This window comes from Sinocyclocheilus anshuiensis, unplaced genomic scaffold (genome assembly GCF_001515605.1).
Source record: "Sinocyclocheilus anshuiensis isolate Anshui unplaced genomic scaffold, SAMN03320099.WGS_v1.1 scaffold944, whole genome shotgun sequence".
Taxonomy (NCBI): domain Eukaryota; kingdom Metazoa; phylum Chordata; class Actinopteri; order Cypriniformes; family Cyprinidae; genus Sinocyclocheilus; species Sinocyclocheilus anshuiensis.
Window position 1 is genome coordinate 2,542,541 of NW_015549559.1, and position 12,882 is coordinate 2,555,422.

Here is a 12,882-nt window from a genome sequence, read left to right on the forward strand (position 1 = left end):
AATGTTTAAATTAATACTGTGAAATGCATGAAGTGTTTTATGTCTGTTTATTTTAGGCAAGTCGTGTTGGTTTGAGAAGGCTAAATTGATCAAACATAACGCTCAACTCGCTGTCTGCCGCTGCCGCTTGGTCGTTCTTTTAAAAAACAAAAACTTGAATTTAACAAACATAAAATGTTCCAACAATTAATAAAATGAATATTATTTATTTTGTGTTACATATTGTTCATTACACATTGTATCATTTATTTTTAACACCGCACCCCCATTTTTTCGTGGGCTACAGTCCAGGGTGTGCTGCAGCACCCTCAGCACCCCTACTTCCCGCGGTAATGGGTCAGTGTTTTAACCCTGGAAGGTGTACCATTCCATATTTGATGCATGAATTCAAGTGGCTCTAAATTATCAACATGATCAAAATTTTGCTCAAACACCTGTTGTATACATTCTAATCTATTACATGCTTTCTGCCCTCTGATGGATTGATAGTTCATACGTTATTAGTAAGTAAAAGGCCTTTTATTCAAAATCTCATTGATTTACACTACAATCAGAATTTCGGACTTACTTAACAACTGCATCAAATTGCCTGATTTTGCTCAGTTGTGGCCTCTGAGGTGTATTTTTGTGATCTCTAAATTCTCAGTATATTTTGTTATATGAGCCATAAAAGCCTGATGTATCAAATATGAAACAAAGCATAAAACACATATGCAAACTTTTTAATAGCATTCTTTTATAATTTGTCTTAAGGTCAATTTAACTAATTAAAAAAATCGATTTGCAACTATTATTTCAAATGTCAGGCTGTACAGGGTTAAAGGGCTCGATTGTGCCGCCTGAAGATGGCAGCAGCGCACTGCGAAACGCACCCGCACCGTCAGCATCAGCGGATCCCGGCCGCGAGGAAGGACGCGGAGAGGGAGTAAAGATGGCGGCCTCCTTGGTTAGATTTGTCCGCAACGGTTTTGGAAGAAGTCTAAACGGTAAGAAATAAGCAAGAGCAGCACTGACCTCTTCGTAACTAATTATTTACGTAATCACCATTATTAGCACTGTGCAGGATCCACAACCCGCTCCTCTATGGTTAGGCTTTTTTTCTTCGCTGACCTTTCCTCTTGCTCTAACAGGCAGTAGAAATACAATGAACGCCAATGACAGTGTCGACTGATTTACAGTTATAATCTCAATTATGCCAATCATGCTTCTCTTATTCTTGAAATGAACACATCGCGCTTCTAGGGAGAAGGATTTTTTGCAAAATTACAGGAATGTCATTAATTTGGAATTTGTCGGACATACAAGCTACAAATTTGATTCATTTTGATGTCTTGATCCGAACCTGTCATAATATCAGCACTATATTGTGCTGCATTAATTTCTCTCAATCTCTGACATAGTTGCTAGACAGAGCGCTGCGATTGTCCAGACAAGAACAACGACAACTGAAACCAGACGTGAGTAGATTTGGGGAATTGGGTTTGTCATTGTTGTTAACGGGTCGGGGTGTTGATGTTTCATGATTAAATGTCTTTTTGCATTAGCTACTGTAAGGCCCAAGGATCCAGTCACACACACTCAGCTTTCAGAGTTTGGAGAATATATTGCAGAGATTCTCCCCAAATATGTGCAACAAGTTCAGGTCAGTTATTCTTATATTTATCATTTACAGATGACCGATTAGTGATACATATTGAAGATACACTCTGCAGTTCCTCAAAAATGGTTCTCTCATTTACAGCGTTTTGTTTAAATTCTAGGTGACCTGCTTTAATGAGCTGGAGCTAATGATCCACCCAGAAGGGATTATACCTGTTCTCACCTTCTTGAAGGATCACACAAACGCTCAGTTCCACAACATGACTGACCTGACAGCCGTGGATGTTCCTACAAGGCAGTACCGCTTCGAGGTGTTTATTTAATTTTACTTTTCATTATTATTTTTTCAATATATTCATGTAAAAATAACATTCAAAGGTGCATACTTTGGTAGTCTGGATGGGAGAAGTTATTAGCATGAGAAATACTCATCCATTTAACTGAATCAAACATTTCTGAAACTGTTCTGCAAAGGATTGATGATCAAATTATTTCCTTTTCAGATTGTGTATAATATGCTGTCCCTGCGCTATAATTCTCGTATCCGAGTGAAGACCTACACTGATGAGCTGAGTCCTCTTGACTCCTCTGTGCCTGTGCACCAGGCAGCTGACTGGTATGAGAGAGAGGTATGTGCCTTATTGTAATCAGCTGAAGTTTCATGAACAAGTTTTGAGCTTTGCATTTTACAGATTACAAAAATAGATGTCTGTTTTGTCTACAGTGTACTTAGACACAAGTTGCAGTGCTCATGCAGTGGAGCCCCTGAGCTACTTCCCACCTGCTATGACACACTGCAGACTGTGAATGTCTTGTCAATGGTCTATGAGATCATGCAGCATAGCTGTAGATGCATGCAGATGTTAGGTCTGTTTCGTCAAATTTTAAAGGTAGTATTGTTTCATTCTGAAATGATATTTCATTACAGATTTGGGACATGTTTGGAGTTTTCTTCGCAAACCATCCTGATCTGAGACGCATCTTGACAGATTATGGATTTGAAGGTCATCCATTCAGAAAAGACTTTCCTTTGGTTTTTGTTGTGACACTATAAATGCTGTTGTTTTGCTATTCATCAAAAAATCCTGTAAAAAATGTATCATGGTTTCCACAAAAATATTAAACCGGACAGCTATTTTCAATATTGATGAGAATAAGAAATGTTTCTTGAGCACTGAATCAGCATATAAGATTTCTAAAGGATCATGAGACACTGAAAACTGGAGTCATGGCTGCTGAAAATTCAGCCTTGCCATCACAGCAATAAATTACATTTGAAAATATATTAAAATAGGAAACAGTTGTTTTTAAGTTGTAATAATATTTCACAATATTACTGTGTACTGTATTTTTTATCAAATAAATGCAGCCTTGATGAACATGAGAGACTTCTTTCAAAATTATTATAAAATAGTAGTGTGTGTTCCAAGGTACAGAGCAATTATGCATTTTTAATTTTAAGCTGGGTGTGGATTCATTAATGCTGAATATTTTTCTTCTCCTTCTTTGTCAGGTACGTTATGATGAGGAAGTGAAGAGGGTTGTGGCTGAACCTGTTGAGCTGGCCCAGGAGTTCCGTAAGTTTGACTTGAACAGTCCATGGGAAGCGTTCCCCGCATACCGCGAGCCTAAAGACACACCTAAGCTGGAGTCTGGGGATAAGCCAGCAAAGTAAACCCCCCTCCTGTGCTGTGACCCTTTAGAGTTCTAATCATACTCTCAGATGAATCCTCAGAACGTATTTATGTAAATAAGACCCTGTGCTACATCTAAATAAAACAACGAAAACTGCTCCTGTTTCTGCATATCATTCCTTATTTATACTTTTTTTTTTTGCAAACATGTCTACCACTTGACACTAGTTAAAAAGGCAGAGACACACAAAAATAAGCTCTTTCAAAACTCCGAATCAAGATTATGCGTTTATATTCTACAATTTCAAGAGTTTTATGTAAAAATTATAGCCAATGTTATTCAAAATAAATTTTTTATTCTGGCAACTCTTTTAATTGAAAAATGTCATTAATGCATAATATGAATATACCACTGATATATTTAGACAATTCTCTCAGGTATTCTAATGAAAATTTAAACCTGTAAAACAATGTGTGTATGAATAATGCTTAGTCAAATTCTGGTTAAATACAAGGATGTTTGATACCTGTGCTATAATTTTTTTGTGATTTGGCAGGTAAATGTGCATATAGCCAAATGCCTTCAAGGTTTTAGATATCTCCAGTTACCGCTACAAGATATAACAATAAATAATTTCTCGATATCGACAGGTTATTTCCAAAAAGATCTTTATCTACAAAATTATGAGTTTTGCCCACAAATTATTTAATTGCTCAGGAATTGTTTAGTTGTTTAATTGTTCAGGAATGTCATTGCACACAGCAAAATGATAGGTCTAAGAATCTCTCCTCCATAATTAACTGTGGCTTTTCCATTTACCAATCTCATTACAGTTTGTGGCAAGTCAGCTACTCCGTAAGAGCACATAAATTAGCTCTTGATAGAGGCGAATCATCCAGCATGTCGGCTGCCTGCTGCTACTGTGTTCTCTCATCCCTTCATGAGTGGAGCTCTGCAGCAGTTGTTGGTTCTGGCATATATGTTTGCTAATTTATTGTGCAATTTCTTTAATATTATTTTCTTTTTACTATTTATCATTTGCTAGTACTACGGTTGACTTTTAAAACATCACATTTATAAATAAATATTTCTAATTCAAGAACATTGAGTTCTCTAGGATAAAATACTTATTTCCCATCTTCCTAACTTTACCCTACGGAAGTCCTAAGAGGCCATGGATGGTTATTATTTTTTCTTGTTTTCTCTGATCTCGACATCACGTTTGTTCTCTAAGTTACACAACTGCGCCGACAGGTGGCAGTATAGACCTGAATATAACTGATGTGCTGTTGTATACAGTGGGTACGGAAAGTATTCAGACCCCCTTAAATTTTTCACTCTTTGTTATATTGCAGCCATTATATCCACCTTACTGTACGGGTTTGGGACAGAGTAAGGACTTTCTTCGTGATCAATATAATTTGTGCAGTATTGTTCATTACTGACAACTAATTAACTCATACATTTTAAAATGTCACCTAAAATACATATTTTACAGTCACTTTTGTGCATACTGATCATAAACACAGCTAAAAAGCTTTCTACCAGTGGCCCTCCTTCACAAAACTTAACAGCACAGTTTTATCATAGGTAGAATGCAAAATGTTTCAAATTTGCTGCTCAACAGATCCTGAGCTCATTGACAAATATCTTGACCATGATCTTGACCAATTTCATGCAGGCATTGTACATAATCGACCAATGGTGACGCGTGAGGAGGTAGGAACTACAGAGAACAGTAAAAGCAATGCAAATACGTGTACAGATTAGAGGCCCTATTTTAACGATCTAAGCACATGGTCTAAAAGGGTTGTCCCTATTCTATTAATGAGTAATGGGCATGTTTTGGGCATGACGTGCAATAAACCAATCAGAGGACCCCTGGGGACCCCTCAATTCGACCACTGGTCTTTACTGGTTGAATTATAATGAACGAATGAACACATATAGGGCCCTAAAACTCTATAATACTTGAAACATGAAACTATAATGAAAATGAAAATTAAAAAGGGTTGTCCCTATTCTATTAATGAGCAATGGGCATGTTTTGGGCATGACGTGCAATAAACCAATCAGAGGACCCCAGGGGACCCCTCAATTCGACCACTGGTCTTTACTGGTTGAATTATAATGAACGAATGAACACATATAGGGCCCTAAAACTCTATAATACTTGAAACATGAAACTATAATGAAAATGAAAATTAAATGAAAAGTGTTGATTGCTGTAATAAATTTAGACCTGCTCATGTCACATCACAATTTTTTTACGCGTATTTACAGCGTTGCACATTATAACCAATCGCACACGATTCTGTTGAGTTTATGAACACAATGGCCAATCAGATGCATCCACATAGTCATCGCTGAAACCTCTGAGTTTTTGCGTGCGCGTGCTAAATGAATCTTGCAAATTTTCTCATCATAAGCAACAAAGTGCAGATGTATGAATTACTTAAGTATGAGATTCATTTATCATACAGTGTATGGACAGCTTCATTGATTATAACAGGAATTTTGAGTGCTTAAACTCTGACTAGACCAGGGCTGTCCAAACTCGGTCCTGGAGGGCCGGTGTCCTGCAGAGTTTAGCTCCAACCCTAATTAAACACACATGAACCAGCTAATCAAGCTCTTGCTAGGCATAGAAACTTCCAGTCAGGTGTGTTGAGGCAAGTTGGAGCTAAACTCTGCAGGACACCAGGACCGAGTTTGGACAACCCTGGACTAGACTGAAGTCAGAGATACTATTCTTTAATGCGAATGTTCTTTGCTTGCTTTCTCCATAATTTACTCGCTGTTTGAATAACTATGTAAATTAAAGCTTTATAATTTGTAACTTAGAATGTTTTTATTGAGTTGAGATCACTATAAATACAAATTCAGTCATATTAAAATATTTCCTGACATCATATCAGGTACTTGTCTAAAAAGACGGGTTTATGATGTGTGTAGTTTATAGCCTACATTACACTAACATACCCTGCAGTTGGTTCAAACTCTGCCTATGGGTAGATATTTAATTCTTCTTTGCTTAATGATAGTTTGGTACACCAAATTAACTGATATTGAATAAGCCTTTGTCTTAGGGTTTTTGAGCGATAACGAGGATAAGACAAAACAAATATATGTATGAATCATAAACAAACCCAAAAATAAAAATATGACGAGAGATTAAAAGAAACGTGCTAAATTTGCTATTTATTTATTATTTTCTCTATATGGGGGGGGTCCACCCCAGAAATATAGCAGTATATTTCTGCTGTATATTTCTGATTGTATCATTTAGAGATTTGTACACTTAGAAATAATTTCTTTTACATTTGGTCAAATTTGAATTGAATGATTTTTCTAAATTAGAGGGGAAAACGTTAAATTTGTCAGTCAGATGTCTGGTCCCTGACATCATTTTAGAACACAAACCTTCTTTTTGCCAGTGTTCTGCCACCACCACCATGCTTGACAATACAAAAGGCATTATCTGGGTGCTGTTGTGTATGGTTTGCACCAAAAACAGTTCTTTACTTTCAGGCTTTTTCCAAATGGAATCAAACTAAGTTCCCCCAGGCCTCTCCTTGATCTTCAATACAAAACTAATCTGATCTGCTATTTTAGTTCTAAGACCTCATAAAGGCACTGCCATTCAGGGTGCAATCAAACTCATGTGGATTCAAAAATGACGCAAAGGTGTACCATGTTAACATTATTGCTTAAGGTAATTAAATACCTCAACCGATTTAGGTTGTTAAAATAAAATGTGTTTTCAGCGGGGATTTTCAAATATTTACTCAATTCAAATATTTGAAAACTTAATTTCATTTATTCATCATAGAAAAATCCTTTTACAGGTTAAAATATAATTGGTAGGAGTGACAGCACTGTAGATGTAATAATTACACTAATGAAAAATACAAGACAAAAGAAAGAGTTTACATTCAGAGTTTTTATTTGGCTTGCTTCTGAGGACTGGCTTCTTCCACAATAAGAATCCAGCATACACTGAAACTACTTTTTTTTACGGCACTTAACAAAGCTCAGACTGCACAAACATTAAAAAGCTTATCCAGCACTCTTTCCCAAAGTTTATTTATCGGATTAAACCCATACAGAAAAGTACATAAGACCAGGCACAGAATTAGAAATGAAAACGTTCACTTATATAGAAATGGATTAAAAAACACAGAGGTATTTACAGTTTGGAATTGTGCACTTCATATTACATATGCTTCATCAACTAAACAAATCTTTATGGCTGTAAACACATAAACCAGATGAATTATACAAAATGATCGATATCTTAGAAAGATTTTCTTTCCAAAATATAAACATCAATATTTGTTGAACAATTTCCCAAAATCATTAGCATCAGTTGGTGTACAGCAGATATATTTGGCAGTGAATGAAATCATTGTTCCTTTAGAATCTGTCAGCCTGTACTATGTTTGGCCAAGCTTCTGTCCAAACATAGAGTAAGACTCGAAGAACCTCAGGCGCTTTGATCTTCTGAGATACGGACAATACAAACACAGTGTATTAACATACAGACATCTGTTTCCACATCTCACTGAGAGAAGATGCAGGAAAACTCCTTCACATTTGTTCCTTTTCATCCACTTCCTTCCCTTCACTCAGCTCACTCAGAATGGTCAAAAGCATAATATAATGTTCTACATGAATGCAAGAGATGTCATGTTGGGTATCATTTGAATTGTCTCCATGCGACTGGTACAATGGTCTTAATCTTACAAGCAGTAGACTAAAAGTTAATACAGATCCTAAGAGTTTAGAGATATGTTGCTTACTGTAGAGGGTGTGCCATTCCCTAGTGTCATTCAAGCAAATTACAATCTGTCCCCAAAAGGTGTAAACGCTCCACATCTAGGCCTTAATCAATGCAAATTCCAATTGTTAGTTTCTGTCTCCACCTGGAAGATATTTGTCTTGGTCTGAGTACTTAAGGAAATTTGGCAAGAAGATTAGGGTGCTTCTGTAGCCAGATGAACCCATAGCGTCCACACACACTATACTATGTATTTTTTCTTAAAACAGGAATGCATCCTTTACTTTAGATTTATCTTTGAGGATTTGATGCCTTATGTATTATGCCAATTACATAGTCAATTCAGAGATATCAAATCAAATCAACATATTTACCTGACTGATAATAAATTGTTACATTTGATTTTATTCTGACTTACTCTGAGATTATTGTCCATAACACCGCAAATCTAAATTCAGGTTAGTAAGAGACTAAAATGCAGCTTAGGTGGAGCAGAGGGGCACACCAACTGATGCTTTAGAGCTCCGACTAACACATTGACGTTAGTCATGTATACTTAGACTGTAGAAGCTAATCATGGGTTTTCCGTTTAGAGCAACAGTGTTGTTGTTGACTAAATAGGGGTGAGCCTCAACTTCTGATTATTGTAATATTATTCTAAATAAGAATCATGATACTGTCGTGAACGCACATCCAAAGTGACGCAGTAGAGATGAACCATTAGAGGAAGTTAAGTTGGTCAACTTGGTTCTATGGTAATGGGCATGACCTCTGGTTAGATTTAGTTTTACCTTAATTAGATGGCGGCGCATTCAGACGCAGCAAAAAGACGAACTTTTTATGTTCTGTGTATTGTTTTTTTACTTGCACATAGTGTAGCAGACAGTGTGAGTGTTACATATAGCCATGAGGTGTTATTAGACTGCTCTCTGTTATCTCAGAGAGCAAGTGAGAGGTGTTATCTCACTTTATTACATTATACTGTTGCTGTACTACTGTTACAGTTCTATTTATTTATTACTTATTGTTCTCTACTTGTTATCTGGTGTCTTAAAGAGCCACTAACACTATTTTGTTGCTCTGTACCACTGGTGCATACAATGCCAATAAAGATTCATTCATTCATTTAAGTATTTTCAGATCTATGGGGTCTAAATAATATATTCTAGAATTAGCAAAGTCGGTACGGGCCTTCTAGAATATTAGTCAATCGCCTCTGTCTAATGACCAAGACTGACAAGTTTGTGAGTACGAAATCTGTATACCCGGCCGGTATGAGACTCAGAAGTGTTATAGTAATCCGAATGAACAAGTACAATAAGACTAAAGAGTTAAATAGAATAATCAGATGTCTAGATAAATTATCCTATGAACAATCAATAATAATTGTGAATCTAACCTAAATTCGAGGTCATAATAAAATGGACTCAGATTAGAATTTACTTTAAATTGAATTACTTTGCGCATTGAATAGACACACTGTAAACTTTCAACTACCATTGGATACCTTCGTTGGGCCAATTGGGTGGACCTTACATAAGTAAATTTACAGATGCGGTCCTCGGTTTAAATGTGTAGTGTTGTTCCAAAACCTGACTGATCATTGACTGACTATGTGAATTTGACTACACAAATGACTACAGGATTTACTGGAAAAACCATTGTCATCACTGTTTTTCTTTTTGGTTTTTTTTGCCATAAACAGATTTTACACTGGAAATAATAGATGAAAAAGCAGAAGACGGTGCTCTCGTGCAAATCTTTCATGCAAAAGCTTCAAAGACAACAAAATTTCTTATTTGAAATATGCATGCATTTAATATTTATATTTAAACAGTTTTGATTTGGAGCTGTCTAATGAACTGCCTCTGAAGAGATAGGTGCTTTAGTGCTAAGAATTTCAGATCGTTCAGTCAAGCTGTATATTCTATGTTTTATTTTGGCCCTAAAGTCACCACGAATTCAAAATGGACAATTCTTATTTTTATGGAATGTTACAGTATTTATTATGAATGAATTATCCATTCCATCGTAATTCTTAATCAAAAACATTAATGTCCCCTCCCAATAGCATCCCTCCGTAAACTCCAGCTGGGCAATAATCCAGCAACCTGTCACTCACATGAGATCGCTCAATTAGCAAACAACAACTATTCAATAAATTCCCGATGGACAAAATCAAGTGCTGCCGTACGTTTGTTTTTGTTTTTTTCATTTGAGAACCTGTCACGATAGGGAAGAAAAGATGATCGCAATTTCTGTTTCATGGCGACTTTAGGGATGCTGAGTATAGATCTTGTTTAACCAAATTGTTACAGCTGTTGCTTGCTTAACTTAGTCATTTCTTCCTGAAAGTAGATTATCAGGGTGAAAACGAGCTAGAGAGATTTTGTAATATGGAATCAAACCACAGGAGTGATGAGTGACACACAGTCTCTAGAGTGTAGAAGATTGTGTGTAGGGAACTCACATTTTTTCCACATAAGTGCTGCTCCAACCTTTTACCTTCCTAAAGACCCAGACTGACTGGCTCCTTGGCTGGCCTACAGTGTCTTATCTGGTTTCTGCTGCTGAGGAAGGCTTCGGTGGAGCTCGGGATACACCAGGAAGCCAGTGAAAGTGATATACTTGGCATGATTACTGTAAGCACCAAATCCTTCCCTCTGGTGGCTGTAGAGCCAGACAGTATCTCCAGCCTGCAGTGACAACATCAGACTCTGGCTCTGCAGGGCCTTCTCAGTGTCGCTGTCATCGTAGATCATGGTCTGTACCTCCAAATGGTTTTTCATCAGCTTCACTGACAGGGTCTTATGGGGCAGCTTGCCAGCATTAAAGGAGAAGTAATAGGCTCCTGCTACTCTGCATTTGAATATACCAGAGCTCAAGTTGAAGTCGTTGCCGATGTTGACAAACTCTGTGTCGAAGATGATGGGCTGGTGCTCAGGGTATCCTTGATCTACTCCCACAATACTCTGAGTGCGGCCCACTGAGAATGCTGACCGCTGGTCGTCATCTTCCTCCTCTCCATCTCTCCCATCTTCCTCTTTTATCTCTTCATCCTGTCTCTCTTCTTTCATACTCACAGCGGTGTCTTTGGTAACTGTATTTTCATGCTCAGACAATGAGTGATCGCTGGTTTTCGGTGGCTGATGGTCACTGTCATGATCTTTGCGTATGGGTTCTTGGTAGCCGTATACATCGGGGTAGATCAGGTAACCATTGAAGGTGGTGTAATGACCCGTGTTGCTGTAGATAGCGTAGCGAGGGTCTCCATGAAGACGGAGCCAAACAGTGTCTCCGAAATCAAGCTGCAGCATGGCGCTCTGGCTCTGCACCTTCCGCTCTTCTCCGGCGTTCTCGTCATAGACAATCGCCTGAACCTCATTGCGGTTCTTCATCAGCATGACCGACAGGTCTCGACGCGGGAACTTTCCCACCGTGAATGAGAAATAGTAGGCACCCGGAATCCTGCAGCGGAATAAGCCAGCCTTCAGATCGAAATCGCCCCCTATGTTGACATACTCCTTGTCGAAGGTGACGACCATCTTGGGCCCTCCCTCCATGCTGCTGGTACGTGCCACAGAGAACGCGGACCGCAGCTCCACGGCGTCAGACATGCGGGCGAATGCCCATGCGGTGGTCACATGACACAGCACACGCAGCAGCAGGAGCCTGGTACCAGGCAGCATTTTAACTGCAGAGGGAATAAAGAATAATAAAAAAGCTCTGTTAATTATCGTCGACAAAGCCGTGAACAAACAAAAACTGTTTAACACTCTCATTTAAAACAGTTAAGCTAGTAAATGATAGCTGCTGCTCGTTATCAAAACATCAGCTCCAAAAAAAGAGCAATCATTATGCATACAAGTGCCAGCGGGAGGTGGGATCAAAACAGAACAGATCAGTGTCTTTAGTAGATACAGCAGGATGAGAGGTGTATTATCAGACCCTCTCTCTTTTCCACTGAGATAAGCGGTAATAGGACACACGCTGGATCAGCACATCACAGCAGAACACTAGAGGTGACAGAACACTGAGACTGAAATTTCAGATCAGTTCTGCACAGCTTTCGGGGGGTCCCATCCCCAAATCCCACTGCAAATTGTCACCCCATTTTTTAGTGTATCTATCATGGCAATCAATACAAAAAGATTACAAAAACATGTGGGTGCATTTCTGAAGCATTTTTATTTAAAGGGGTCATATGATGAGATTTCAATTTTTCCTTTCTCTTTGGAGTGTTACAAGCTCTTGGTGCATAAAGAAGATCTGTAAAGTTGCAAAGACTAAAGTCTCAAATCCAAAGAGATATTCTTTATAAAAGTTAAGAGTCAACCATGCCTACCTAAAACGGCTCGTTCTAACACGCCCCCACGTGTCTACGTCAGGATGTGGGAAGATTTACATAACGCCGGCCAAATGTTCACGCAAAGAAAGAAGGCATAACTTTTATTCTCACTGTAGTATTGTTGTTGCCGCCGCCGCCGCCATGTCATGAAGGTGCTGTGTGATTCGTTGTGAAAGCGAAACTACTTTGTTCAAACGCGAGTTTTGAGCAGTGTAGAGTAGCGTTTGTAGTTTGTCATTTCTCCGATCACAAATGCAGACATGGTTTTATGTTTACTCAGCGCGATGCAATGCAACGCGTAAAAAGACAGTACAAATCATTATAATCTGTAATTATGTCCCCACTGGATGCAACAAATGCCTCGTTTGTAATGGGTTTTTTAATGTTTTTGTCTCGTCACTCCAGCTGGGACAAGGCATCACAGTATGGTAAGGGGCGTAACATTTCCGTCACATGCTTGAGGTATTCGACCAATCACAACGCACTGGATAGCTGGCCAATCACAGCACACCTCGCTTTT

The 12,882-nt window shown here is 38.2% G+C and overlaps 3 protein-coding genes across 3 annotated transcripts in view; 2 read left to right on the forward strand and 1 right to left on the reverse strand.

Annotated features, from left to right (window-relative positions):
• Positions 1-911, forward strand: part of LOC107657141 (phosphatidylglycerophosphatase and protein-tyrosine phosphatase 1-like) — a 15,046-nt gene extending 14,135 nt beyond the window's left edge. Inside the window, exon 5 of the mRNA XM_016445169.1 lies at positions 807-911. Within this exon, the coding sequence (XP_016300655.1) occupies positions 807-821 (15 nt within the window). The 3' untranslated portion in view covers positions 822-911. The remainder of the gene's footprint in view (positions 1-806) is intronic.
• On the forward strand, positions 842-3,390 carry ndufs3 (NADH:ubiquinone oxidoreductase core subunit S3). Its single transcript, XM_016445166.1, has 7 exons — positions 842-986; positions 1,401-1,457; positions 1,545-1,642; positions 1,761-1,910; positions 2,103-2,228; positions 2,528-2,642; positions 3,111-3,390. The coding sequence occupies exons 1-7, from the start codon at positions 932-934 to the stop codon at positions 3,272-3,274; spliced, it is 765 nt and encodes a 254-aa protein (XP_016300652.1). The 5' UTR covers positions 842-931; the 3' UTR covers positions 3,275-3,390.
• A 6,816-nt stretch (positions 3,391-10,206) lies between these two features.
• Positions 10,207-12,882, reverse strand: part of LOC107657097 (complement C1q tumor necrosis factor-related protein 4-like) — an 8,114-nt gene continuing 5,438 nt past the window's right edge. The window contains exon 2 of the mRNA XM_016445102.1: positions 10,207-11,708. Coding sequence (XP_016300588.1) covers positions 10,558-11,703 — 1,146 coding nt within the window. The 5' untranslated portion in view covers positions 11,704-11,708 and the 3' untranslated portion in view covers positions 10,207-10,557. The remainder of the gene's footprint in view (positions 11,709-12,882) is intronic.

What these genes read in the sequence shown, in the direction of transcription:
- ndufs3 (XM_016445166.1), top strand. Translation starts at nt 932, where the DNA reads ATGGCGGCCTCCTTGGTTAGATTTGTCCGCAACGGTTTTGGAAGAAGT. An exon ending in AACGACAACTGAAACCAGAC is followed by an intron (nt 1,458 to 1,544) that starts GTGAGTAGATTT and finishes TTTTTGCATTAG; the next exon opens with CTACTGTAAGGCCCAAGGAT. An exon ending in AATATGTGCAACAAGTTCAG is followed by an intron (nt 1,643 to 1,760) that starts GTCAGTTATTCT and finishes TTTAAATTCTAG; the next exon opens with GTGACCTGCTTTAATGAGCT.